This window comes from Juglans regia, chromosome 11 (assembly GCF_001411555.2).
Source record: "Juglans regia cultivar Chandler chromosome 11, Walnut 2.0, whole genome shotgun sequence".
Lineage (NCBI taxonomy): Eukaryota > Viridiplantae > Streptophyta > Magnoliopsida > Fagales > Juglandaceae > Juglans > Juglans regia.
This window is the reverse complement of record NC_049911.1, coordinates 2,709,850-2,735,925: the sequence shown is the minus strand read 5'-3', so window position 1 is coordinate 2,735,925 and position 26,076 is coordinate 2,709,850. Positions and strand designations below refer to the sequence as shown.

The following is a 26,076-nucleotide window of genomic DNA, read 5'->3' as shown; positions in this document are numbered from 1 at the left end:
ATCCTGGTACTAGATGAGGGCCTCCCCGTTCATGTAGTAGGAAGCCATGAGGAGTCTATGGGCAGGGAGTGTTTGGTGAAATTCAAAGTAGTGGGAAGCTTTGAAGATCCAACCTGCTGGATCTTGTCCATTGAAGTGTCGAAACTCCAATTTGATACCCCTAGGCAAGGGTCTGGGATTCTCCGGATGTTCCTGTTCCGCATCAACACGAGGTTCACGGTGTGTTAGCTGAGCTTGGATCTGGTTTTGGGTAATAAGAATAGTGCGCATCATGTTGTTCATTTGCTGCATCTGCTCGCTTAATTCTAGTATGCTTTGTTCATGATTAGCTAACATTTCTTGGTTCTGTTTGCTGGATCTTGTATTTTCTGCCATGAGGACCGTAGTCTCTAGATACCAATTGTAAGGATTCCCTGGTTTTGAATATGAGTTTCTGGGTTAGTGGTAGTGTTTCGGGAATTTTATGGGTGGATTGGAAGAACTTAACAAAGAAACTAAGAACACAGAAATGGATAATAGCAACTGAAAAATATTCCAGTCACCATAGGGTTCTTCGAGGGCCCCTTAACCTCCAATTCAATAACCAATTCGTTCAATGTTTTCCAGATGATTCTTCTCTGCCATTTATGGCGTACATATTGCAGCACTACTAACTAACTGCTCAAATGGCAATGACACACGTGGACTTGCGTAACAGAATTGTAAAACATAAAGCAATTAAAGCTAAGTAAGTAAACGACAATCTTATTCATAGTTGAAAGCAACAATAAGCGACATGTAGTCTGCTGGGTCTTCCAACGCTGCGTTTCATGTGCATTAAAACGGTGCACTCAGGCTTCTTCATACGGTGCGTTTAGAGTTCCACTATAACCCTAGTTCCTTCCCCCGACAGTTCGTGTTCCTCAACTACTTTACTCAAGTTCCTCTCCAGCTGCTACGCCCACTGTATTGTTCATGGCTATCCATAGAACCCGTAGCACCCGTAGAGCCCGTAACACACACACACTCTCTCTCTCTCTCTCTCTCTCTCTCTTTCTCTCTGTTTGTTTCCTGAGAAATTTCCTTTTTTTTTTCTCTCCTGTTGATAGTGTAAGAAGAGACGATTGAAATGCTGCTATCCGAGATTCTGAATGACTCTCACCACAGCGAAGCCATTGACGATTCGACGACTACATCGAGTTTCTATAGACAGCTTTTGCAAACGACTCTTCTGCAAAGTTTTGCTCTTTTCATTTTTTTTTTTTTTTTTGTTTTTTGTGGTTTTTTCTTGAGATTGAGAAGAATTTGAAATTGAGATTGACATTGTCTATTTGTCTTCAAATCTGAGAAAAAGCAATCTACAGAAAATTGGATTTTTTTTTTTTTTTTGTGTAAAGATCGGGTCATACGGGTTTGACCCGATTCTATTTTATTCGGGTTGGGTCGATTCAGTTTGGCGCCTTAAAAGAGACGGTTCAAGTTGGATAGGGTACAAACCCGATTTTGCTGGGTTGAGTTGCAGCCCTACTATCCACTATTTACTTAGCTAATGTTGTGAATGCTTACAGACTCACAGAGTTCATCTCTAACAAAATAAAAAGATTAATTAGTGAGAAAGAGTTACAACGTAACAACTGAGTTTAAGTATTTTTTGAGTTTTGGGAACGAAGTGAAAAAGAGTTTATTAAAAAATATTATAAAATTAAAATATTATTAGAATATAGTCTTATAATATTATTTTTATTTGGAGATTTAAAAAAATCGAATTGTTTTTTTTATTTTTTGTTTAAAAGTTTGGGAAAGTTATAATTATTAGTTTGAAAATGTTTATATTTGAATTATGTTTGAGAATGAGATGAGATGAGATGAGAATTTTGGGATGAGATCTATTTCCAAACTACCTCTTAAGATCATAAAAAAAATAGCAAATAAGAAGCTAAGATAAAATGAAATCGGAACCGGATCGATTTTGACAGGTTTTGACAAGCAAAAAGCTTAAACAAATTACATATTTATAGAACAAATCTATTCTAGACAAAGAACTTGGTCGTTACAACATAACAACTGGGCAAACAATTTCACCAACTTAAGATCATCAAAAAATAGCAAATAAGAAGCTAAGATAACATATTAATTACATAGATCAAAGAAATTGATAGGAGAATGATCTCTAAAAAGTCAACATCTGCATGCAATCTTATGGTATTCCCCTGTCAATTGCTCCTACCTCAGCCTCTTTTGGTTCATAGAATGCTCATACATTATCCAATAAGGCTGCACACAACATACGTATATATATTAGAGGGGCATTAGGAAACTGAATCAAATTCCTTTATATATGTATATATATGTTAGAGGCATATATGCACAACCTAAAGATTACTTATGCAAGTTATAGGTAAAACGATGACCCATTCTACTATGAACAGGTAAAGTAAAAGGGTATAGCATGTCAACAGCAAACCAAAACATAAGTGTACACAATCAAAGCAGCACATATGTTTTCAAGCCTCATGCAGAGCAGGGGCATCATCACCAATGCCCACACATCACCTGTCTATGTACTGGAGCAGAGCATGATTGATTTGATTGCACAAGCAAAATCTAGTCTCCAAAAACAAAGCATCACCTTTCCACTAGTAGATGAGTTTTCCTTAAGAGCTGTGCTATGCATTAGTCGGAAGCCGCAGCACACCTCACATGTATATTTTTTTTTTTTGCACTCAATGCATTGAGTGTGCGGCGGCTTCGGGATGATGCGAATATTTTTTCTTCCCTTAATTAATGCAACTCTAACTTCCCTCACTTCTCCACCTACTCAGACCTATATAATATAATATTTACTCGTTACAAAATTGCTATCCCTTGCAGCATTACTCTTGCTTTATCTAGTGATCTCATGACTTCATAGATACATACAAGCTGAAATACATAAGTAAATTTATCTTTAAGCAAAAAGCTATTGAAAAAATAGAGAACTAACCAAACTCTTCTTACCTGAATGCATGCAGGTTCTTCTTGGTGACAAATTCCGTAGCATGTGCATATGCAGCAGGATCTTTGGTATACTCTACGGCAGCCCGAAGCTTCAGACACAATGCAGCTTCGGTTCTAAGCAATGGCTCCTCCCTATTGCTATAATATGAAAAAGTCATAAAATAAATAGTATTGTTATAAAATGATCAAAATGTCATAATATACCAGATATATAAGTCATAACAAGTTAAAAATATATAAATCCTGGAAATCCAAATTCACACTCATATAACAATTTAATATATATATATATATATATATATATATATTGTGCTACCATGTTCACCAACTCAAACATCATCAAAGTAACAACAAATAAGAAATCTAAATAACACATTAATTACACAAATTGAAGACCATGATAGGAGAATGGTCTTCTAAAAAATCTGAAGCTGCCTGTGATCTTGAAGGACTCTATTTTCTCCTATCGATTGGTCATGCCTTAACCTTAAACAAATGAGCTTATCACAATGAAGAAGTAAGCAACCTTGAACAAATCAACTATGCAAATGGCAAAAATCTATGATGCTGGTAAAAATCTTAACAAGAATATGACAAGCGAAAGGAATGATGTTTGGTCATCAAAATTTCACTAGTTGATATATATCTCATTGTTCCCCTTGCCTAAACAATTGTAAACTCAATTTCAGAAACCATAAAAGCAGCATATAAGATAGGTAAGTTCAATACAAAACATAACAAAACAATATAAAGCCACATAAGGTTGGAGACTACCAGTTTTTACATATATGTTTCTTTGTGGATGATTTTTTTAATTTCACGTATGGAGAGAAAAAAACCCTACGAAGAGAGAAGACTCGCCGCCACCCTTCACCCACCCTAGAACGGTGAGTGACACCTCACCACCGGCACAGACTAGGCCGACGGGCCCCGGTGACTTCGTTAAGGGCCGTCCGGCATAGGTCCTGGCTCCGGCGACCTGGTTTTTTGCTAGATTTCTCTCTCTGTCTTTCTCGAAGGCGACATCGATCGTCGAACCTGTCCATCTGCCACTGCCACAGGCTTGACTAACGGGCTCTGACGACTCCTTTGAGGGCCCTCCGACGTCAATCCCCCTCCGGTGACCAGGATTTTGAGCTGCACTTTTGTCGGCACACATCTGGTTTCTATCTGTTTTTTATTCATATAATCCCTGAGATGACGAAGCAAGATTATCATGGGTAACGATCTTTTTTTTTTTTTTAAATGTCGGGGAATCTCTCCAAGATAGTAACTGGATGATGCATCGATACGCCGGCATAGAACCTTCACTGTCTTTGGTGGCATGTGTGGTTCATGCGCCACTCTAGGAATAAGGCAATGGTCGGATCTGAAAGATCCAAATCCACTAATTCCAGTGGTGCCGCATGTGACAGCGACAGGTTCTCTTTGGCACGACGGTGCGTGAAACTCACACGTGGTATGAGCTGGGCGTGAGACTCACGCAACGCTCTTTTGAGCAATTTTCTTATACCGTCTGATAGATCGGTAGTTAGAGAGTCTGCTGGCTAGGCGCATGGTGGTCGTAGGTGGCCGGTAGGCAGTAGATTAGCTCATCTTTATGCTACGGATGGAAAACAATGGAAAAAAAAAAAACTATAGACATCTCTGACGTTGATCGGATAGTAGGAGGGAGGGAGGAGCCGAAGCTCCAAACCCCTTCTAATTTAACAAGTATGCATCAATGACGCATGGTATGTGAGATTCTTTTTTGGATGGAAACTTACAACAAAAACACAGCCATATTTTTTTACAATTCACTTTCGTTTGCCTTTTTTTCTTTTTGTATAATTAGAAAATTTTAATTTATTTTTCATTAAGATATGATATGGACTAGTTAGTATTAATTAGGTGCATGGTGAGGAGGTGGCACTAGTGTTTTAAATTTCGTACCGTACCGGCCGGTACGGCCGAAATTTTTCGTTTCGACCGTCTGGCCGGTACAGGTATTATATCTGTTCTCTACCGGTTAAAATACCGGCCGGTATCGGCGATTTAGGACTAAATTTTGGCCTGTACCGGCCTATATTTCGGCTGATACCGGCTGGTACCGGCCGATATTTCGGCCTGTATGTTTTTTTTTTCATTTTTTCAAACTACAAACTTATTTTTTAACCCCTAATTTAGACTAGACTATTTATAATTTTTATATATATGTATTTATATATAATTTATTTATATATAGACTATTATTTTGAAATATAATTTATATATATAATTTATTTATATATCGACTATCACGAAATGTTATTCCGAAACGCTATCTTGAAACAGTACTGGTACCGAAATATTTCGTTTCAGTGTCTTAACCGGTACGACGTCTGGTACGGTATTCAAAACATTGGGTGGCACCGTCTTGTTTGGAGAATCGGCAAAATTAATTTGTCATATGAAATTATATAAAAATTAAATTATGTCACATGTAATGTAAAGATAATTTAAAAAGAATTATTTATAAAAGATAATATAGAAAAAAAATTGTCCACCAACTCCTCCGCTTGCTACGCTATTCTTGTTTGTAGATGAAGTTAGTGCTCACTTACCTCATCATCCTTTTTTGTAGATGAAGTTATACTTTTTGGCTTTTCATGAACAAAAATCATTTCGGTCCGATTCGATTTTTTTTGTGCCGTGGGTAAAACGTGGACCTGGACCCCACTTTTTTGGTCATTTTGGTGTCTAAGATCACCTCAATTTCATGGCATTCAACTTGAAGAGGAAAATAGAAAGGACGCATAGTGTTTGAGAAAAGTCTTTATTTGATTATTTTACTCTTGAAAGAATTTGCAGTTTTCCTTCATGCACTACAAGGGCCCATTAGGCCCTATTTGTACCGACAGTCTCAAAGCAATAGAAATTATGTTTACAGAAATTTTATTTAAAATTTACAAACAGGCTTGGGACCACTTGAGCAAATTCTATTATTTTAGAATCAGTCTAAAATCTTCTAGACTATATTCGAGCTTCTCCTTCTTATTCTTCTGATATGGTATCGCAACAACTAGTGCCTTAACAGGCCCTTGCAATTCAAGCACCACAAGACAAATTGTAAGGCTTGATCGTAGTTGAGTAAACCGAGTTGAAGATAAAGGCTTGGTGAAGATATCTGCAAGTTGATCCTTACTAGACACAAATGAAACTTGAAGAGAATTAGCTGACAAATGATCTCTAAAAAAATGATAATTCAACTCAACATGCTTAGTACGAAAATACAAAATAGGATTGACAGTTAAGTAGGTAGCACCCAAATTGTCACACCACAAACTTGGTGGATCTCTAAGATATATGCCTAGTTCTTTTAAGAGAGATTGCAACCAAAAGAGCTCACAAGCAGTGTTAGCGACTGCCTTGAATTCGGCTTTAGTAGAAGATCGAGCAATTGTAAGTTGTTTCTTAGAACCCAAGAGATAAGATGTGAGCCAAAATAAATGAAGAAACCCCCCAATGGACTTACGATCATCCAAACAACCGGCACAATCAACATTAGAGAATGCATACAATGTTAATGAAGAAGAGGAATGAAAACTTAGACCAAAATTCTATGTAAGGTTTAGATAACGAATGATCATTTTTACAACCTAACAGTGGGGGAGCCGTGGATAATGCATGTATTGACATACTTTGTTAACAGCAAATGAAATGTCTGGCCGAGTAAAAGCCATGTATTGAAAACTGCCAACTACACTATGATAGAATTGAGGGTCCTCAAAAGAGAGCCTTCAAGTGCAGTGAGTTTAACAGTAGAGGACTTTAGAGTCGAGACAAAATTGGATTTATGCATATTAGTGCGAATTAGCAAATCTGAGATATACTTAGACTGAGAGAGAAATAAACCAGTGGAATTTCGAGTGACTTCAACACCCAAAAAGTAGTGTAAAGGACCAAGATCCTTTACAGGAAAATACTTTCCAAGTGCGGTGATGAAATAAAAAATAAGCAATTGATTTGAACCAGTAACAACAATATCATCAACATACACTAAAACATAGAGACAATCAGAAGCATTTCGCAGAATAAACAATGACGAATCAGATTTTGAACCATGAAAACCTAGAGAAATTAACCTATTAGTCAGTTTAGAGAACCATGCCCTAGGGGCTTGTTTCAAACCGTAGATAGATTTCTTCAACTTACAGATGTGAGAGGGAAGATCAGGGTTTACAAACCCAGGCAGATGCTGCATGTAGACATATTCTTCAAGGTCGCCATGTAAGAAAGCGTTCTAGATGTCCAATTGATGCAACAACCATTTGGATGCAACTACAAGAGAAATAATAAGACGATTGGTTATGGGTTTGACTACAGGACTGAAGGTCTCTATGTAGTCAAGACTAGGTTGCTAATGGAAGCCCTTAGCCACAAGACGGGTCTTGTGTCGCTCAAGGGTTCCATCAGCCCTACACTTGGTCTACCCACTTGGAACCAAGTATGTTTAGATTCGAAGAAGAATGAACTAGAACCCAGGTGTGATTCTGAAGTAAAGCTTGGAACTCAGCAACCATTGCCGCTCGCCACTCAGGATACTTAGAAGCCTCTATATGAGATGAGGGTTCCTCGATTATGGGATTTGAGGGAGAAATGATAAGAGAAAAAAAAAAAAGCTTGGGAGGTGGCTAAGGTATGGTACCAACGAATATGTGGAGAGGGCAATGTACATTGGATTTCGATCTGGTGACCATAGGGTGGATGTTCGTGGATGGGAAAGTAGAGGAAGACAGTGTCGAGTTGGAGTCCGGGGAGGAAGTAGGATGTGGAAGGGATTCGGGTGAAGGAGATTGTGGGGTCGAGAGGGAGTTATGAGTTGGAGAGGTTGGAGGCAGAGAGGATTCGGGAGAGTTAGGGTTAGAAGTCGACGAGGGAGAGGAAAAAGATAAGTGAGGTGGTTTGGGTGATGGGCTTAGGGTATTTAGGATAGATGGGCCTGGAAGGTTGTGAGAAAATGGGCTAGACGCGGGAATACATGAGGAGGAGGGTCCAGTAAAGACATGGTTAGGTAGATAAGGTGAAATGGGCTGAGAGGCAAATTGGATCTCAATTTCAACAAATTGGATGTCCTTTGAAACATAAGTGCGGCCTATGGGTAAGTGCAAACATAAGCATCCTTTGTGATATGGGCTATAGCTCATAAAGACACAAAGTTTTGATCGAAAGTCGATTTTATAGCGATTAAAAGGCCTTAGATTGGCCCAACAAGTTGTGCCAAAGGTTCGTAAGAACTTGTAATTTGGTGGATGGCTGAATGAGATTTCAAGAGGAGAGAAATTTCGAAGGATTGGTGTGAGCATGCAGTTATTGAGAAACACTGCGGTTTGAAAGGCTTCGACCCAGTATTTGTGAGGAACAGAAGCATGGGCTAAAAGAGACAATACAGTCTCAACTATGTGACAATGGCATCTTTCGACACTACCATTTTGAGCATGAAAATATGAGCAAGTAACACGATGAGTACTACTAAAAAATTCAAGTAAGGTGCGAAGTGGACGAATTTTCCAGCCCTATCCGATTGCACATAAATGACATTTGTAGAGAATGTGCTACTAACATAACGCAAGAAAGACAAAAAAATAGAAGAAACATTAGACTTAGATTGTATAGAAAACATCCAAATGTATTTAGAAAAATCATCCACTATAGAAAAATAAAACCAACATCCTAAAGAGGACAGCACATGTGCTAGTCCCCATACATCAAGAAAAATAAGTTGAAATGGCTTATGAGATCTAGATGAGGAAGAGTTGTGTGAGAGGGCATGAGATTTGGCTTGTGAACAAGTAGGACAAGATGACAGTGCCATTTTACTAGTAATGGGAAGTTTAAATTGACTAAGTGTAAGTGAGGTGACTCATGAGGAGGGATGCCTAAGACGGGCATGCCAAATTTGTGGGGGGATCCTTTCACAAAGGAATGTTTGAGAAGCAGTAGAATGGCGAGAATTGGAAGATTCCAAAGTAGTCAAAGTCACTGGTAGAACATACATCCCATCTTTAACGTGATCCTGAAGAAGTGCCTCCCGAGTGCGTAAATCCTTCACAAAAAAGAATGAAGAGTGAACTTCAAAATACACTGAATTATCTAAACAAAATTGACGCATAGAGAGTAAGTTCTTAACAATTGAAGGAACATGAAGAATTTTATGGAGAAGATATTTGCCAGATGAAGTGTTGAGATGACTAGAACCAATATTTTGTATGTGAAGAGTGGAGTCATCTCCAATGCTGACTTGATCAGTGCCACGATATGGTGTAGAATCCAAACTAAGGTTTGAGAAATCTGAGGTAAAGTGGTTGGTGGCTGTTGTGTCGGGGAACCATTGATTTGGTGAAGAATTAACAGGGGGCAAAACAGTGAAGTTGGCTGTGAGTGAGGTAGGGGCAGGAGCTTGATGAGATTGGTTGAAGCGATGGTAACAAGAGAGGGTAGTGTGGCCTGGTTTTTGACAGACTTGGCATAAGGGTGGTGTGTCTGGCCGATTGGAACAAAAATTTGAAAACTGCCCTCCACGCCCACGACCACGCAGACTAAGTGTTTGAGAAAAAGCCTCATTTGACTTTTTTACTCTGAATGAATTTGCATGTGTCGGTTTTCCTTCATACATCACAATGACCCTTTAGGCCCTATTTATACAGATTGTCTCAAAGCAATGGAAATTACATTTACAAAAATTTCATTTGGAACTTACAAATAGATTTGGGACTAGGGGTGATAAACATTCGGTCCAGATTGGAGAAACCGACCGGACCGATCGTTTCAGTTCGGACCAAACCGGACCAAGACTGAGACCGGTTGGTCTCTCGGTCCAGGATTTTTCGACCCCGGACCGGACCGAATGAAAAATAAAATTATTTATATAATAATTGTACAATTTATTATGTAATTTTCATATAACCTATCACCATTAACAATATAAAATTTTAAATATGCTATTAACACTTGTTAATATTCTATCAATTAACTAATATATAATATCAATTAGCTAATTATATAGTAATTATATAAATTAATAATGTAATTTTCATCTAATTTATTATCATTGATCATAAAAAATATTTTTTATTGAGTTAGTTACATAATCTACATTAATAAGTCACTTAATTTTAATTTAATATTTTAAATATTTTTTTATTAATTGATTTTAAAAAAATAAAAAAATAATTAGGTCAGACCGATCCAACCGGACCAGACCGATAACTATCGATCCGAAAAAATAATATTGAAAATGACCGGACCAGACTGACTAATTTACACCCTTACTTGGACCACTTGAGCAAATTCTATTATTTTAGAATCAGTTCAAAATCTTCTACACTATATTCGAGCCTCTCCTTATCCTTCTGATCTGGTATTACAGTAGCTAGTACCTTAACACAACTAAATCCTAGGGAGAGTGTCACAAGTGTTCTTGAAATAATATTTTTTTCCCCATAAAATTTAATAGTTCGAAACCCAATCTATTTCTATGAGTCCATTCGTGTTCATGAAATTAATTTTTCAATCATTTTTGTCGATTTCATTTTGAAAAGATACTTTGAGTGACATAATTAAAGTTATTTGAGAGCAATACTGTTTTTTATTTTAAATTTCAACATTTTTAATTGCATTGATTAATTAAAATAATTAATAAATAAAATTATTTAAAATGTATACCGCGATCGAGGTAAGGTATCATGAAAAAAAATGTTATTGAGATAAAGTGACACGAAAAATAACATTTTTTTTTCCTGTCTAACGCCACAGGACAAAAACTTACCATGTGGCTTGAGTGTTCACAACCTTAAAAAAGTCAAGGCCACGTCGTAATTAATTATTAAACATTCCCATCTGTCTCTGTCCCTCGTGTCGTGTTTATATTCTTTTCTTCGAGCTCCAATATTTTTCATTATTATATTCTTTCTGTTGTCGTGAATACTTTCCTCGATCATTCAACGACCCAAATCATGTAAGTTTCTTGGTTACAGATCTCGCTCTCTTCGTCTCTCTGTCCCTGCGTCGTATCGGATAGTCGTTACGGTTCCGAAACTTCGGGTACCATGTCGGGAAGAAGCCTCGGCGGGATACCGGAAGTGGAAGCGATACTTGTTGGGGTAGATCTCGTCTCAGCTGCCAGGCGAAATATCGCGTTCTTGAGGATTGTTGCTGATACTCGGTGGCTTCATGAGAAAGCGACAGTTGTTGAAGCTATAAGAAGGTCTCAACGGACGAGTGTAGGCTTTCTATTAAAGTAATCTGCTCGGACGGTGGATTTTATAAGTGTTGGTTTATTTTGCAGGTACAATGAGCTGTGGATGCCGTTGGTTTCTGATCTGACGGTGGTGGGGTCAACGCCTCCTTTGGTCCTTCCTCCTCTTGATGTCGAGTGGGTTTGGTTTTGCCACACTTTGAACCCGGTAAAGTAAAGTTCCGTTTGGTTCCTGAGAAAGCATGACAAAAGAAAATAAAGTTGGCTTTTTTTTTGTTTTTTGTGTTTTTGTTTTTAGCGATTTGTAAGTAACGCCAATATTTTGGACCCTCGAAACAACTTGGAATAAAAGAGAAAATAAGTAATCTTAAACTGAGCTAACCATATCTTTGGCTTAAGAAACCACATGCACAAGACAACATGGGATTTCACAAGTAACATATGGGACTTTTCTTTTCTTAAATCTTCCAGTTACTCCATTTAAGATACTAAAATGTTTGAATTTCTTTAATTTCAAATTATATAGATATCAATAAGAAGTTGAAGTTAAAAACACCATTTTTCAGGTGAGTTACAGGCAATATTGCGAGCTAAGGTTCTCAAAACTCATTGGTAAACCGGCGATTTTTAATGAAGGGAACGAAGAGTATGCATTGATAAGATGCAAAGAAATTTGGAGTCGTAAATACCCATCTGAGCCATTCGAGAATGAAACCGATTTAGATGTGCGAACCCCAGCTGTCACAGACGAAGAGTTATTGGCGGAAGTCACAAAACATAGATTCTTGTATTCCAAGTTTTCAGAGGCATATAGGTCTGAAATTGTGTACTTAATTGCAGCAAGGCAGAGGTATAAGGGATTTTTGCATATGGTGCAGAGATTTTCTGATGAGTGTTCTCGTTTCGTGCCTGCATCAGACATCCTACTAATGTGGCTGACACATCAGGTTGGTTTTACTTAAGAGCATTGCTATTCATAATCCCATACACCACACACCAAGATTTTTTTATTTTTTTTAAATTTTTTTAAAGTTTTTTTTTATTTTATTATTCTTAAAATAATTGAATTATTCTACTCATAATCCACATACCACACATCAGGTTGGGTTTCTCTTTTGGTTTTACAGCAGTTTTATAGTTAAGACTCAAAATGACTGTATTTATTACTCAGGACGTAAAGAAAAGAGACCTGGAGAAATTATTTTTATTGGGTTAACTATATTTTCATTTTATGTTTTTTTTTTTTTAATTTTGGTCATGTCTAAATTATATCCGTAATTTCTTGAGTTGTTTTAAAAATGCTCCATATAATCAAATTCCCGTGCCTTTTCTTAATCAAGTATGCCGAGTAGGAGTACAGCTCTGATTTTTAATGGTGTGGAATATATCAGAGCTACCCAACACTATACGCAGAGGACTTGAAGGAAATGGAGGGTGATATGGGGAAGGTGGTGACTGTGTGGGAAAGTGTGAAGGAAAAAGAGGTGAAAGAGACAAAGATGTTGTGGGAGACGGCATTTGATCAGCCATATGGAAAAGCTGGTGGAGAGATAGCCTTGAAATCGGAGACAACTGCCTCAGTCAAATCGCCAGTTCACTGGGAGGTTTCTGATACAGATGTTAACACCAAGTACAAGTCCATGCTACCTAGGTTTTTACTTGAGGTTAGTTTGGCACTCTCTTTTTATTCTAAGTGTTTTGTTTGACATTGTCTTGAAAATTATATTCCTGTTAAGGACCACAACTTGATGCCTATACCCACTTCAATTGTTCTAGGTGTTTTGCTTGTCATTGTCTTGAAAATTACATTCCTGTTAAGGACCACAACTTGATGCCTACACCCACTTCAATTTAGAACCTTTTAATCTATTTCATTTTGAGTTCCATCAATTCTGATAGTGGGAAGTGATAATTTGCGCCCTTTCAGTTCAAGCAAGATAACTTAGATTTTCTTTCTTATTAAAGATGTCTTTAGTTTCTTCTTTTCTGCCACCGTAACCCATACTTTTCATAGTTTACAGCGAAGCTTTAGCCGTTTGTGTAAGGTAGTTTCTGGCTTGAGAAATTTTTGGCATTTACTGTTTGTTGAAGTCCTCTTGCATGTTTTGTTGGGCACACTAACTGCAATTACAGTTTCTTTCCCGGGTGATTCTTTCCCCTCTTTGACCAAAGCTACTTGCTGGTTCTTTATAGTTCCTATATCCGAAAACAAGCCATGTAATGCTACAAGTTACGTGCTAGAGCAATGCTTCAATGATGAGGCAAACATTCTCGATTAATCTTGTAATGTCTAACCCAGATCAGTAGCAGCCAGCAGGCATGCTTAGATCTTTTAATTGGAAGAATATTTTAGGACAATAACAAAGTTTTTATCTTCTTGTCTAGTGGATATGGGAAGGTGCTGTTAAACTTGCAAGCCCCATAACGAACTCAAGGGCGGAGAACATGGCAAGGTGCTTATAGAGTTCTTTAGATGAACGAATTCCTCATCCAAGAGCATCACATTAGTGGAAGCTTGAGCTAGAGTGAATATGTGAACTTCACCATTCTGGGAATAACAAAAGGATCGTAATTTCTTTTGTACTGTGCAGATAATTGAAAAAGTCTACTTTTCGCCTAGTGACCTATAAAGAATGTACCTTCAAGAACATTGGAAAATAAGAGTATAGTTACTGATCAAAAAACTTATGTAAGAGGATTTCAGAGGTTCATAAATAGTTGGTGAATCTATTGATGCATTGGGAGACAATGAAGTGATGAAGAACTTTTTCTCACTAATAAGTAAAACTATATTGTAAAATATTGTTTTTTTTTTTCCTAGATTTTTAACTTATTTGGGGGACTTATGAGAATAGCTAATTACTTATCAAAAAAGACTTATGAGAATAGCTAATTATTTTATATTAGAATGCTGCTTTTGAAAGTTCTTTCTTGTGGCTTTACATTCATGCAGTTGTGCTCCACTTCATCATGCTGCTGTGGGTTCTAGATTGTGAATAAAGTCCAATGATGAGCAGTCTAATTAAACATGATTAGTTAGTTCATATGAGAGCTCTATTTATTGAATCATGGTTTCATGTGTGTGATAGATCAGGTTAATCAATGAGATTTAATTATTCAATTAGAGATATTTCAATCTAATAATGTTAGTTTTTATACCAAGCATTGAAGAAATGTCCTTTTGTTCCTCAACAAACATAAATGGAGGTACTTCTTGTCTACATTAGTGAAACCATTGCTGTTATTTTGAACACAGGTCTGTTTGTTTGTAAAGCTTAACTTGGCCACGCAACAGAATGTTACATGGGAATTTCTTCGTCTTAGAATGTTAAGAGGTCACAAGGAATTGAAGCTTGATAAAAGCAAGTCCAACTTCCACTATGATTCTTGGCACAAGTCTTGGAATCTCTGTTGTGAGTTTGGAACCAAGGGAGTCGTACTTGAGATTTTTCGCCAAGGTGGCCACTGCTTTAAAGGAAGTAGCCTGCAAGGGACTGTTACATTCCATTGGAATGAATTATTAAGAGCACCCTCTCTAACTTTGGAACGAGAAGTCTCTCAACAAGTTAGAATCGCTGCTTCAATTACTCCACCAGTTCAAGCACCATACTTGTTGAAATGTGTCCCTGACAGAGTCACGGATGATTCAGGGGCAATGATATCCGACTTGATTCTCAGAATGAATAGGTATCGGCCTCAAGAAGGCCGTTGGTTGTCAAGAACTGTTCTTGATCATGCAAGAAGAGAGTGTTTTGTTGTGCGAATGAGGTGAACTTTCAAAACTTCTACCTGTATTCTTCGAATGGGGATTTCAATAGAGAATATAATGATGTCGTTGTCTTTTACTAATTAACACAATTTGAATACAAATTGTAGGGTGGGAGGAGGGTTTTGGAGAAGGGGAGGTGAAATTCCCTCACCTGTGAAATGGGAGGACAGGATTATTGAGATACGTGAAGGTTCATGGTCTTATGTTGCTGGTTCCATTGGTAGAGCTCCTGGTATGTTGTATATAAATAAATTAAAGATACCATAAACATAAAAGTGTTTAAAAAATGATCGTTCTTATTATGTCTGTCATTTGTGAAAATAGACCATAAAGATTTATGGTTTTTCTAATAAACCAAAGTCCATGAAGATGTTGGCTTCTTAATGTATCATAAACGTTAATTCTGCCTCTTCTGTCCACATCTCCTAAGAATCAAATTGTAAACACTTTTGCTGTCATTGTTGCCATCTAGTACAGAGAAAGTGATTGCAACGGCAACACCAAAAGAACCACCAGAACAATGGAAAGCTGCATGGAACTTTTCAACAGGAGATGAACTAATGATTGGGTGGGAATCATCTACATCTATATCAAGCCTGTGTTTCTACCTGGGAAATCAAGCATCTCCTGAATCCTCAGTTGGGTGGAAATTTTCTCTCGCTATCATGCGATTTTATACATTTTAGATTATTTGGCTTATAATTTAGGCCATTAATCAATCATTTGTGGCAGGTGAAGCTCTTGAAAGGGCGAAAAATGCAGTATCAGTTGAAGAACATCAAGTCAGAGAGCAAAGACAAAGAAATCCAAAATCAAAATGAGGAAGACAAAGATGAAGAGGAGGAAGGGTTTGTAACGATTGTTAGGTTCACGGAGGAAAACCCAACTGGAAGAGCAACGGTTCTTTTAAATTGGAAGCTATTGGTGGTTGAATTGTTGGCTGAAGAGGATGCAGCATTGGCCCTTCTTCTATGTCTTTCAATACTCGTAAGTGTATCGAAGATGAAAAAGGAAGATCTGGGGTGCTTATTAACTAGGAGAAGATTAAACGAGGCAAAGCTTGGAGCTAGAGATTGGGGTTCTGTAACACTTCATCCTTCTTCATATTCCTCCTCTATTTCTTCACCTTATCTTCAACCTTGGTACTGGAATGCCAAGGCAGTACTGATGGGAACAGATGGAGCTGATCTCATCACAAGGCAACCAGCTCTGAATTACTCACCTGTGGAAGGAAGTGATGACTTGTACAAGCGATGGATTTTAACATGAGAAGATGAATTTATATTTTAATTGTATCAGTAATTTTACATTAATGAATAAAATCCATACAGATTTTCGCATTGATTTGCTTGCAATTTCTTGTTTATTGTCCATAATCCTGCAGTTTTTGGTTAAATTAGATGGGAAAAAATGGTGCTAGGATTAATCCATGCCCTTTGGCTTCAGAAAAATCTTTACATGCAAGTGTAAATATCTCATATTCTAAAAACCATTGGACTCAATTATTTATTTTTTAGTACGAGGAGTCAACACTTTTCTGTCAGTTTTTGACCAAACTGGCGTGCATACAACATGTTCCTGGTCAAACGGCTAAAGGCAGTGAGTGATATGTGAAACTTGTGGGGACAAAACAGGAAAAAAATGGATTGTTGAAATAAAGGAAATAAACCAAGGAATAAAGGCTTGAGAGGTTGTCTGGATTTTTCTTTCTTGACTGTAAAATTTAGATCAGTAAGAATTTGACATTGAGGCTGGTCTGAATAGTGAGATAAGATGAGATAATTTTAGATAAAAATTGAATAAAATTTTATTTTTTAATATTATTATTATTATTATGAGAATTGAAAAAATTAAATTATTTATTATATTTTATATAAAAATTTTAAAAAATTATAATAATAAAATAAGATAAAACTATTTCAGTATACAAACGAGCTAAATTATCTAATTCTTTTCCTTTACAAGCAGCAAAACAACCAAATAATTTTTGTAAAACAATAAGAACAATATTGAATTACTTTGTTGATAATTGTTTTTTTAGACCAATCATTTTTTGTTTTTGGTTAAATATACAGGATTGGATTATGTGGAAATTCGAGATGCAACAGGCCATCTTGATTTTCTTTTTTCTTTTTTTTAAAAAGATTAACTTAAATAATAAAATTTTCCCAAGATATTTCTCCTTAATTTTTACTATCTAAAAATATCTTGAGTGCGAACACAAATTCTAAAAAATCTATAGGACTTCGTTATTTTTTCCCCTATTCTCAACGTTCCGAAAGTGTCACAAATTGCGTTGAAAAATACGGAGGAGCAGGTGGCTGTGGTCCCTCCCATTCCAGCCAATTGGATTTAACCACTTGTTCTTTTTCCACGCCCTCGATAGTCAAAGTAAGATAGGTACGGTTTTTTGGTGGGACCCATGAACGGCACCGTACATAACAGTACTCCGTTACTTAACTTACTTTTTTGAACGCTCCGCTTTCGAGGAACGCTGGGCCGCTCCTTTAACCAATAGTTCTGTGCCACCTCACCAAAGTCAATCTAGTTTTTGTTTGTGTTTACATGTACAATCGTGGTCAATTCCCACACCCTGCAATTTCTCAACGATCCCTCCCTCTTTCTCTCGGCGGTACCTTTCTCTCGGCCAAGCTCAGATTCTCTTCGCCAACCCGGAACAAACCGAGTGTCCCTGGTAAGGAACCTGGATTGGTAGAAGCCGTCTCGGTCTGGTTCAGTTTCTCTCCGCAACTACCTACCGGGATCGATCTCCTCCTCCTCCACCTCCACCTCCACCTCGTCTTGCCGTTTTAATGTCGCCCATATCATTGCTTTCTGTGTTAACCGAAGACTTACTCGTCCGGGTTTATACCGGACTCGGCTCCGATTCTGACCGAAAGACGTGGAGAATCGTCTGCAAGGACTTCCTCCGAGTCGACTTGGTTACTCGGCGATCCCTCCGAATCCTCAGGTTCGAGTTTTTACAGCGCCTTCTCTTCAAGTACACGAACCTAGATTCCCTCGACCTTTCTGTCTGCCCGCGCATCGAAGATGGGGCCATTTCGCTCCTACTGAGCCGGCCTGAATGGCTGAATTGGACTCGGTGCTTGACTCGGCTCACGCTTAGTCGCGCAACCGGGTTGAGACACTCGGGGTTGGAGCTGCTGTTGCGGGCGTGTCCGCGTCTTGAGGCGGTGGACGTGTCATACTGCTGGGGTTACGGGGACATGGAGGCCTCGGCGATATCGTGTGCCAAAGGGCTGAGGGAGCTGAGGATGGACAAGTGCTTGGGGGTCACCGATGTTGGGTTGGCAAAGATAGCGGTTGGATGTGGGAAGCTGGAAAGGCTGAGCTTGAAGTGGTGCATGGAGATATCCGATCTGGGTGTGGAACTTTTGTGCAAGAAATGTCTGGACTTGAAGTCTCTTGATGTTTCGTATCTCAAGGTTTACTTTTTATCTCTCTTTAATTGTTTGAATAGTTGGAAATGGTGGAAGGTTTGAAAATGTGGATATTGGGACTGAAATTGGAGTTTCTATATGTGCTTGAGATTGATATTTCGAACTCTTTCGTAATCTGGGGGTACCTTGCCATTTTGACGTCCCTTTCTAGTTAGGAAAGTGAAACATTTGCTTTTCTCTTATTACTTTGTATTTTTCTAGTTTTTAGCTCTTTGTTTCTGATCAACTTTTTCTAGTTTGAAGTTTTCTTCATGTGTCATTCCAATGTATATCTCTCTTCAAGTATATAGAAGCTCGGGCCAAGTAATACTAGTTCCACTAGTTGCCTCTTTTTTATCCTTTTTTTAATTATTAAAAAAAAAAGAGCTTTAGTTTTTGAGCTATTTTTCCCAGTATCCTCTGTTTTTTTTTTTTTTCGATAGTGTTCTTCCACTTCCTGTCTTCCATTTGCTCAGCATCCTAACAAAGAACATGGAAGACGAACCTTAAACAAGTTGAAGAAATACTTAAATCTTATGATTTATCTACCCAACCCAAGTGAGAACATCATATTTAGGTGATCAAACAGCATGCTAGAAGCAGACACAATAACATGTTTCATTGTTTATTTCGTTGACATTTTTTGGCAAACTAATAGATATTTTTCAATCTAAATGCTACGTGTTTTATTTGTTTGTTTTTGGTTAAATATGATGTATGGCGTGGTTTCAGCTTACAAGTGAATCTCTACGTTCAATTGCTTCTATGCCGAAACTGGAGGTTTTAGCTATGTCGGGATGCCCTTTTGTAGATGATGTTGGTTTACAGTTTCTCGAAAATAGATGCCCATTGCTACAGGTGAGATACTTTATAATTGGGCAGCATATTTTACAAATAGGTTTGACAATAGACAATTCAATCAAACAAACAATTAGAAAATAAATTAACTCGTAAATAACTTTTTTCTGAGCGGATATTCACAATTATGAGTATTAATTGTAACACATATGGTTGAAAATAATTAATTTAATTGTAAACTATATATTTTCCAAGGGCTGCAGGTGATTGACATATCTAGGTGTGAATTTCTTACTTCCTCTAGTTTACAATCTGTAGCAAGAGGACATAACGGTCTTCTGCAGCTCAATGCTGGATACTGTCTCTCGGTGAGTAATATTCTTAGCTATTTGGTGCATGCATTTGGTTTCCCTAATATATATGTGCGTATGTATCTGTCTGTATTTTATTAATGCTCGAACCTTGTGATTTCCTTCAGAGGCTTCCGGCAACAGTTCTCCACTGCTTGAAGGACATGAAGAATCTGAACACAATAAGAATTGATGGGGCTCGAGTCTCTGACTCAAGTCTCGAGATCATCAGCTCCAATTGCAAGTCGTTGGTGGAAATTGGGTTGAGCAAATGTGTTGGGGTGACCGACATGGGCATCATGCAGCTAGTATCTGGCTGTGTGGATTTGAAGATTGTCAATCTAACATGTTGCCGTTCCATCACTGATGTAGCAATTTCGGCTTTAGCAAAATCTTGTTGGAAGCTTGTGTGCCTAAAGTTAGAGTCTTGCGATAAAGTCACTGAGAAGAGTCTCAACCAGCTTGGATCATGTTGTCTGGGACTTGAGGAGATTGATCTGACTGATTGCTCTGGCGTAGATGACAAAGGTAAGCTTTCAAAATTTATCCGTTACGTATTGTCATATTAACTGTGGTTAATCTGCCTTCATGTGCTTATACCAAAGGTAGTTAATGTACATGTGGATCCTGAATCTGTTTCATTATCTTTTGCATACATTAGTAGTATACTTGTTCAAATACATTGTCACACTGTTCCAAATTATTTCAAGTTCTAATTATGTTTGAATTGTTTTTGAGTATAATACTCTTCTTATATGCAGGACTCAAATATTTGTCTGGATGCTCAGAACTTTTATGCTTAAAATTAGGACTGTGCACAAACATATCAGACAAAGGATTGGCTTATATCGCTTGTAACTGTACAAGAATTAGTGAACTCGATTTATACCGGTAATTTAAGCCCTGGATTCCTTTTTCCTATGAATTGAGAGTAGAGAAAATAGTCTAGGTGAATTCTTATCGATCTATCTATATATATTTTGGGATGCAGCTGTACAGGTATAGGAGACGAGGGATTAGCTGCGTTAACAAATGGTTGCAAGAAATTGATGAAGCTGAACTTGTCCTACTGTAATGGAGTTACCGACAGGGGGATGCATTATATTGGCCATCTTAAGGAACTCTCTGACCTAGAGATGCGTGGGCTCATCAACATCACAAGTGTGGGTTTGACAGCAGTTGCAGCTGGGTGTAAGAGACTGGCAGAATTGGATTTAAAACATTGTGAAAAGATTGATGACTCTGGTTTCTGGGCACTTGCCTACTACTCACGGAACATGCGACAGGTATGGCTCCCTTCTTTCAAATTTACATGCAATTTTATTCACAGAAAAATAAGGATAGAGACTAGTCCTGACTAACTTAACCACCAAGCATAGTGAGACTAAATAATAAGAAACAATGTGTGAGAGAATTGCAGCAAACCATCTCCAGGAACCTTATCTCTATAGTGAGACACTGCATGTGACAATGATATCAACGATTTGGGGAGTTGATCGGAATTCAAAACACAAATGGTGTGATAACATTGTAAGGCCTATGATAAATGCATAGCAAGTGTTCCATTATTTTGGTCTTGCATTTTGAAGGTATTTTTAAGTGAATCTCATTTCCCATTATTTTCAATTGCTTTTATGTTTTATCTGTTGAAAACAAAACCTAGATATTGAAAGGACAAAGTAAAGATGAAGGGACATCAGAAAGAGATAGACTAATAGAACAGTTAACCTACCAGATCTGATGAGCAACTTTGTTTTAACCACTTCAGCAGTACAGCTCTCGAAAGCCACTGGGGCATCCATGCTTTGATCCAATTGATTACATTCACGTCCCACTACAAATTGAGACACTCGCTGCTAAACAACCCCCTTCTGCCTGTATTAAGTCCTTAACCTATATTTTAAAGTGAGAAATGTTTATACACTACCGTTTTCCAGTGGAGTCGAACTTCAAAAAATTCAAATGAAATCATGTCAGTAGCTATCTTTTAGAATGGAATTCTAGTTTAATATGTTGCAAATTAATGTTGTATAAAGTAAAATAATAAAAAGTAAATACTACAAAAGTATTTGAATCAAATAAAGCACCAACTTTCTGTAGAAATTGCCTTTTTTAGAGCTGCAAATTGAATAGCATCCTTATAATTGCAATCTATTATGAGGTGACATATGTTTGTAGCATGTTATTAGTGGTTACTATAAATTAAAGTCACCTGTTTTCTTTTTCCACTTAAACTCTATTGTCAAAATAGTCAGGGTGCATATCTGTATCTAGATTCATAAAACACATGTCTGCCGATGTACATAGGCAAAATCTCTTGATTTTGGATTTTTGGGGAGGGGTTTTAACTGAACTATATATTAATGTTGGCAGATAAATATGAGCTATTGTGCTGTGTCAGATGTGGGGCTGTGCATGGTGATGGGTAATCTAACACGGCTACAAGATGCCAAGCTAGTGCATCTCACGAAAGTCACGGTAAAGGGGTTTGAACTTGCACTTAGGGCCTGCTCTGTCCGGATCAGAAAGCTCAAGTTAAATTCTCGTCTCAGACTTGTACTTTCTTCAGAGACACTTGAGACACTGCATGCGAGGGGTTGCATGTTTAGGTGGGATTAAGCCTTTTTTTTTTTTCTTTTTTTAATCTCAATGCATATTTGCAAGTTAGAAACAACCATTGGTCGCTGGTTTTCTTGAAAATCATGGAGAAGTTCTTCCCTGTTCCTCTCTTGAGAAAGGGGTTTTTCCAAAATAATTTCTTTTTTCCGCTTATTTCACTTTTTTTAGGATTCCCTGCCCGATTGGACATTTCTTGTTTCTTTCTTTCCATGGTACTAAAGCTTGCCAAATGGCCAATTTGTAGCATATTTGTTTAGAAAAGAGGTGAGATGCGAAACTTGTATATATATATTTTCATATTCCCTGCTAGCTAAGTGCTCTCTGTGATGCTTTATATACCATAACAATGTGAATGAGGTCCTGGGTTTTAAGACTTTAGTGCTCGACCATGATTCTGGGAAAGGTAATCTTAGCAAGGATCCCTTCATTGTGCAAGACGCAGCAGGCGATAGGGAATACCAGTTATCGAAGCATTCTACTCAGCCATTGGACGGAATATTTAGGCCTTGCCCTCGAAAGAAAGCATAAGATCGAGCTTGAACTTTGTCTTGGGAAAAAGCATAAAAGAAGGTATAGCTTTAGAAGTTAGAACTCAGAAAGGTAACCATTTCTTTGAAAGCAAACAATCCTTTATGCCTTCATTTATAAATAATATGTATGTTCTTTATTCATTCAAAAGAACCATAAACAAACATCTTCCTTTCTCCTCCCTTATCATAGCCAAAGTTACAGCATGGCCTTAGCCCATTTTCTTCTAATTCTCGTCCTTTTGCCTCACCTTGAAGCTCTCTCCCATGGACCCTCCTCAAAAGAACCAGACCAAACCGTGCAAACCCTGATGATACAAGCTTGCACCAACGTTGACAATCATTCTTCATGCCTCACAAATTTGCAGGCCGAGCTGGAAACAACAGTAGGCTCTGAAAATCCTACTAATTCGATCCTGAGTGCTGCCCTTAGGAATACACTCAATGAAGCGAGGTTAGCCATCCAAAAGATGACTAGGTTCACTGCTTTGTCTTTCAGTTACCGTGAACAAATAGCAATCGAGGATTGCAAAGAACTTCTCGATTTTTCGGTCTCCGAGTTGGCATGGTCTTTATCTGAGATGAAGAACATTCGAGCGGGTTTAAAGAGCGATCATTATGAAGGAAATCTAAAAGCTTGGTTGAGTGCTGCACTGAGCAACCAGGACACCTGCATCGAAGGCTTTGAGGGCACAGACAGACACGTCGAACGTTTCATAAGCGGAAGCTTGAAACAAGTGACGCAGCTTATTAGCAATGTTTTGGCTTTGTACACTCAACTACATAGCTTACCATTCAAACCACCTAGAACTAACACGACCAAGAAAAGTTCGGGTTTTCCGAATTGGATGACAGAAGGAGATCAAGAACTTCTTAAGTCTCACCCACATGCCATGCATTTTGATGCCGTTGTCTCATTGGACGGAACTGGTCATTATCGTACAATTGGAGAAGCCATTAACGCAGCTCCAAGCTATAGCAATAGGAGGTTTTTAATATACGTGAAGAAGGGAGTTTATAGGGAGAACATAGATATGAAGAAGAAGAAAACCAATATTATGTTTGTCGGGGATGGGATTGGACAGACAATTGTGACAGGCAATCGGCATTTCATGCAAGGATGGACAACATTTCGAACTGCCACTGTTGGTACGTACCTAACTCTAATGCCTTTTTATTTGTTATTCTTTTGTATTGGCCTAATATGGCCACAGAAAACTCAAAAACTTCATGTTCCAAAAGCTTTTATTTACTGGCATGCAAAATGATTGATTGTACTTAATTTGTTCATGATGTTATGTGCTTGTAGCCGCCTCCGGGAAGGGATTTATTGCCAGGGACATGACATTCCAAAACACGGCTGGACCGGAAAACCATCAAGCTGTCGCACTCCGTGTCGACTCCGACCAATCTGCCTTCTACCGCTGCAGCATGGAAGGGTACCAAGACACCCTCTATGTTCACTCTCTCCGCCAATTCTACCGTGAATGCAGCATCTATGGGACAATAGACTTCATTTTTGGCAATGGGGCAGCCGTCCTCCAAAATTGTAAAATATTCACTAGAGTACCTCTACCACTACAAAAGGTCACAATTACGGCCCAAGGCAGGAAAAACCCACATCAGAGCACTGGGTTTTCATTCCAAGATAGCTCTATTTTTGCTACCCAACCAACTTATCTAGGGCGGCCATGGAAGCAATATTCTAGGACTGTTTTCATGAACACTTATATGAGTGGTCTAGTCCAGCCAAGAGGGTGGCTCGAGTGGTATGGGAACTTTGCCCTGGACACTCTGTGGTACGGCGAGTACAAGAACTATGGGCCTGGGGCATCGCTTTCCGGGCGGATCAAATGGCCGGGTTATCACGTTATTCGGAATGCTGCCACGGCTAGTTTCTTTACTGCCGGGAGGTTTATCGACGGGCGAGCATGGCTGCCGGCTACAGGCGTCAGGTTCACAGCGGGTTTGAGCAATTAAGTCATTGTAAATGTTGTAATTAGTCCATTTATCATATCATGTGCTAATTTTCAAGGTTTTCTATTGGAAAAGAATAAGAAAAGAATTAAGTTACTAATTAGTTTAATGCACATGCAGATTATGTCTACGGCCATTTGCTCAAATCACAACACATTAACAACATTGTCGCTTTCTTAATGCTAATTTGGAATTAAGTATAGAAATTAATCATCTAGCCCAAGCCAACCTTATGATCGATCTGTGATCATGATAAGCATCTGATTGATTTGATCTATATATCCTAATTAGTTTAATTGGAAGGATATTCAAATTAAGAACCAAAAAAGGGTGGCTGGGTATTATAAATGCAATAAATTAAGATTTCGTGGTCATGGAGTCAGACTTTTTGGTATGCACATTTTAGGGTACGTACGTTCTTGATAATTAACAGCGTGAAACATTCTGTGTATTTTTTTATTTTTTGTTCTAAAAAGAAAATAATTCATACCTAAAGGAATTTGGCCAGGTCAAGACCACATTGAACAACTGCTAGGCCCTTATCTAGTCTTGGTATAATTTGGTAGCAGCATGCATGGTTTTTTTTTTTCTAGAAAAATGATAGTTGCAGTACTCCTGAATACGAAACCGTTGTGCAATTATTTTGAAAAAAATAAATAAATACGAGATTCAAATGAAAAAATAATAATTTTTTAATAATAGACTTTACTCTTTTTAAAACGATTGTACGGTATTTGCGCACTCCACGACTGCATGTAGCATTACTCAAAATTAAGCAGGGTCCATTTCCTGCACATGATTGTGTTATTGTTTCTTAATTCAATAAAGGGGGAAAACATATATTATGTAAATTATAAACCCATTGACTAGGCCATGATCTTATTTGCATTTCTGACCATGCTATATTTATTCCTATCATGTACATACATAATTAATCAACCACTTATATATATATATATATATATATATGTATGTATGTATGTTGCTTATATTAATCAACCACTTATATATATATATATATATATATGTATGTATGTTGCTTATATTAATCAACCACTTATATATATATTCCTGATCATGTACTGAGATTGCCAAGTGTGGTTATAATTTGGTACGTACCTGCCAGTTGGTGTGCTGAACCTACATACATAAATATTATAAAGAAATTAATTACCTCTTAAGAAATGGCCATATATTCATAGCACCCAAATTTTTAAAATGGAGGTTTTGAGTTCAACCTTTCTTCCGAAAAATAAAAAAAGCAAAAAAGAAAAAAAGTCAATGCAAAGATGGTTTTATCACCGACAATAATATGCCTTTACCATCGACCGAGCTTTGTTATTGGTACGTAATATATAATATTAGTAAGCTCGATGATGATCATGATTCCTTTTAAATATTACAA

At 37.7% G+C, this 26,076-nt stretch overlaps 3 protein-coding genes across 4 annotated transcripts; all 3 read left to right on the top strand.

Annotated features, from left to right (window-relative positions):
- Positions 1-10,894: 10,894 nt before the first annotated feature.
- Positions 10,895-16,315, top strand: LOC109022341. Of its 2 annotated transcripts, none has more exons than XR_004797601.1 (8): positions 10,895-11,200; positions 11,282-11,399; positions 11,758-12,138; positions 12,583-12,855; positions 14,448-14,959; positions 15,068-15,192; positions 15,433-15,598; positions 15,693-16,315. XR_004797601.1 is itself a non-coding variant. In XM_019005217.2 (8 exons), the coding sequence occupies exons 1-8, from the start codon at positions 11,043-11,045 to the stop codon at positions 16,227-16,229; spliced, it is 2,265 nt and encodes a 754-aa protein (XP_018860762.2). In that variant the 5' UTR covers positions 10,895-11,042; the 3' UTR covers positions 16,230-16,315. The 2 variants fall into 2 exon arrangements, 1 of the variants encoding a protein (XP_018860762.2); XM_019005217.2 differs by having other exon boundaries at positions 15,438-15,598.
- Positions 16,316-17,555: 1,240 nt separating this feature from the next.
- On the top strand, positions 17,556-22,724 carry LOC109022342 (F-box/LRR-repeat protein 3). The gene is made up of 7 exons (XM_019005220.2): positions 17,556-18,406; positions 19,133-19,258; positions 19,462-19,566; positions 19,677-20,076; positions 20,310-20,439; positions 20,540-20,834; positions 21,922-22,724. The coding sequence occupies exons 1-7, from the start codon at positions 17,774-17,776 to the stop codon at positions 22,165-22,167; spliced, it is 1,935 nt and encodes a 644-aa protein (XP_018860765.1). The 5' UTR covers positions 17,556-17,773; the 3' UTR covers positions 22,168-22,724.
- A 76-nt stretch (positions 22,725-22,800) lies between these two features.
- Positions 22,801-24,836, top strand: LOC109022344 (putative pectinesterase/pectinesterase inhibitor 22). Its single transcript, XM_019005221.2, has 2 exons — positions 22,801-23,843; positions 24,004-24,836. Exons 1-2 carry the CDS (start codon positions 22,901-22,903, stop codon positions 24,672-24,674), a joined length of 1,614 nt encoding a protein of 537 aa, XP_018860766.1. The 5' UTR covers positions 22,801-22,900; the 3' UTR covers positions 24,675-24,836.
- Positions 24,837-26,076: the final 1,240 nt, after the last annotated feature.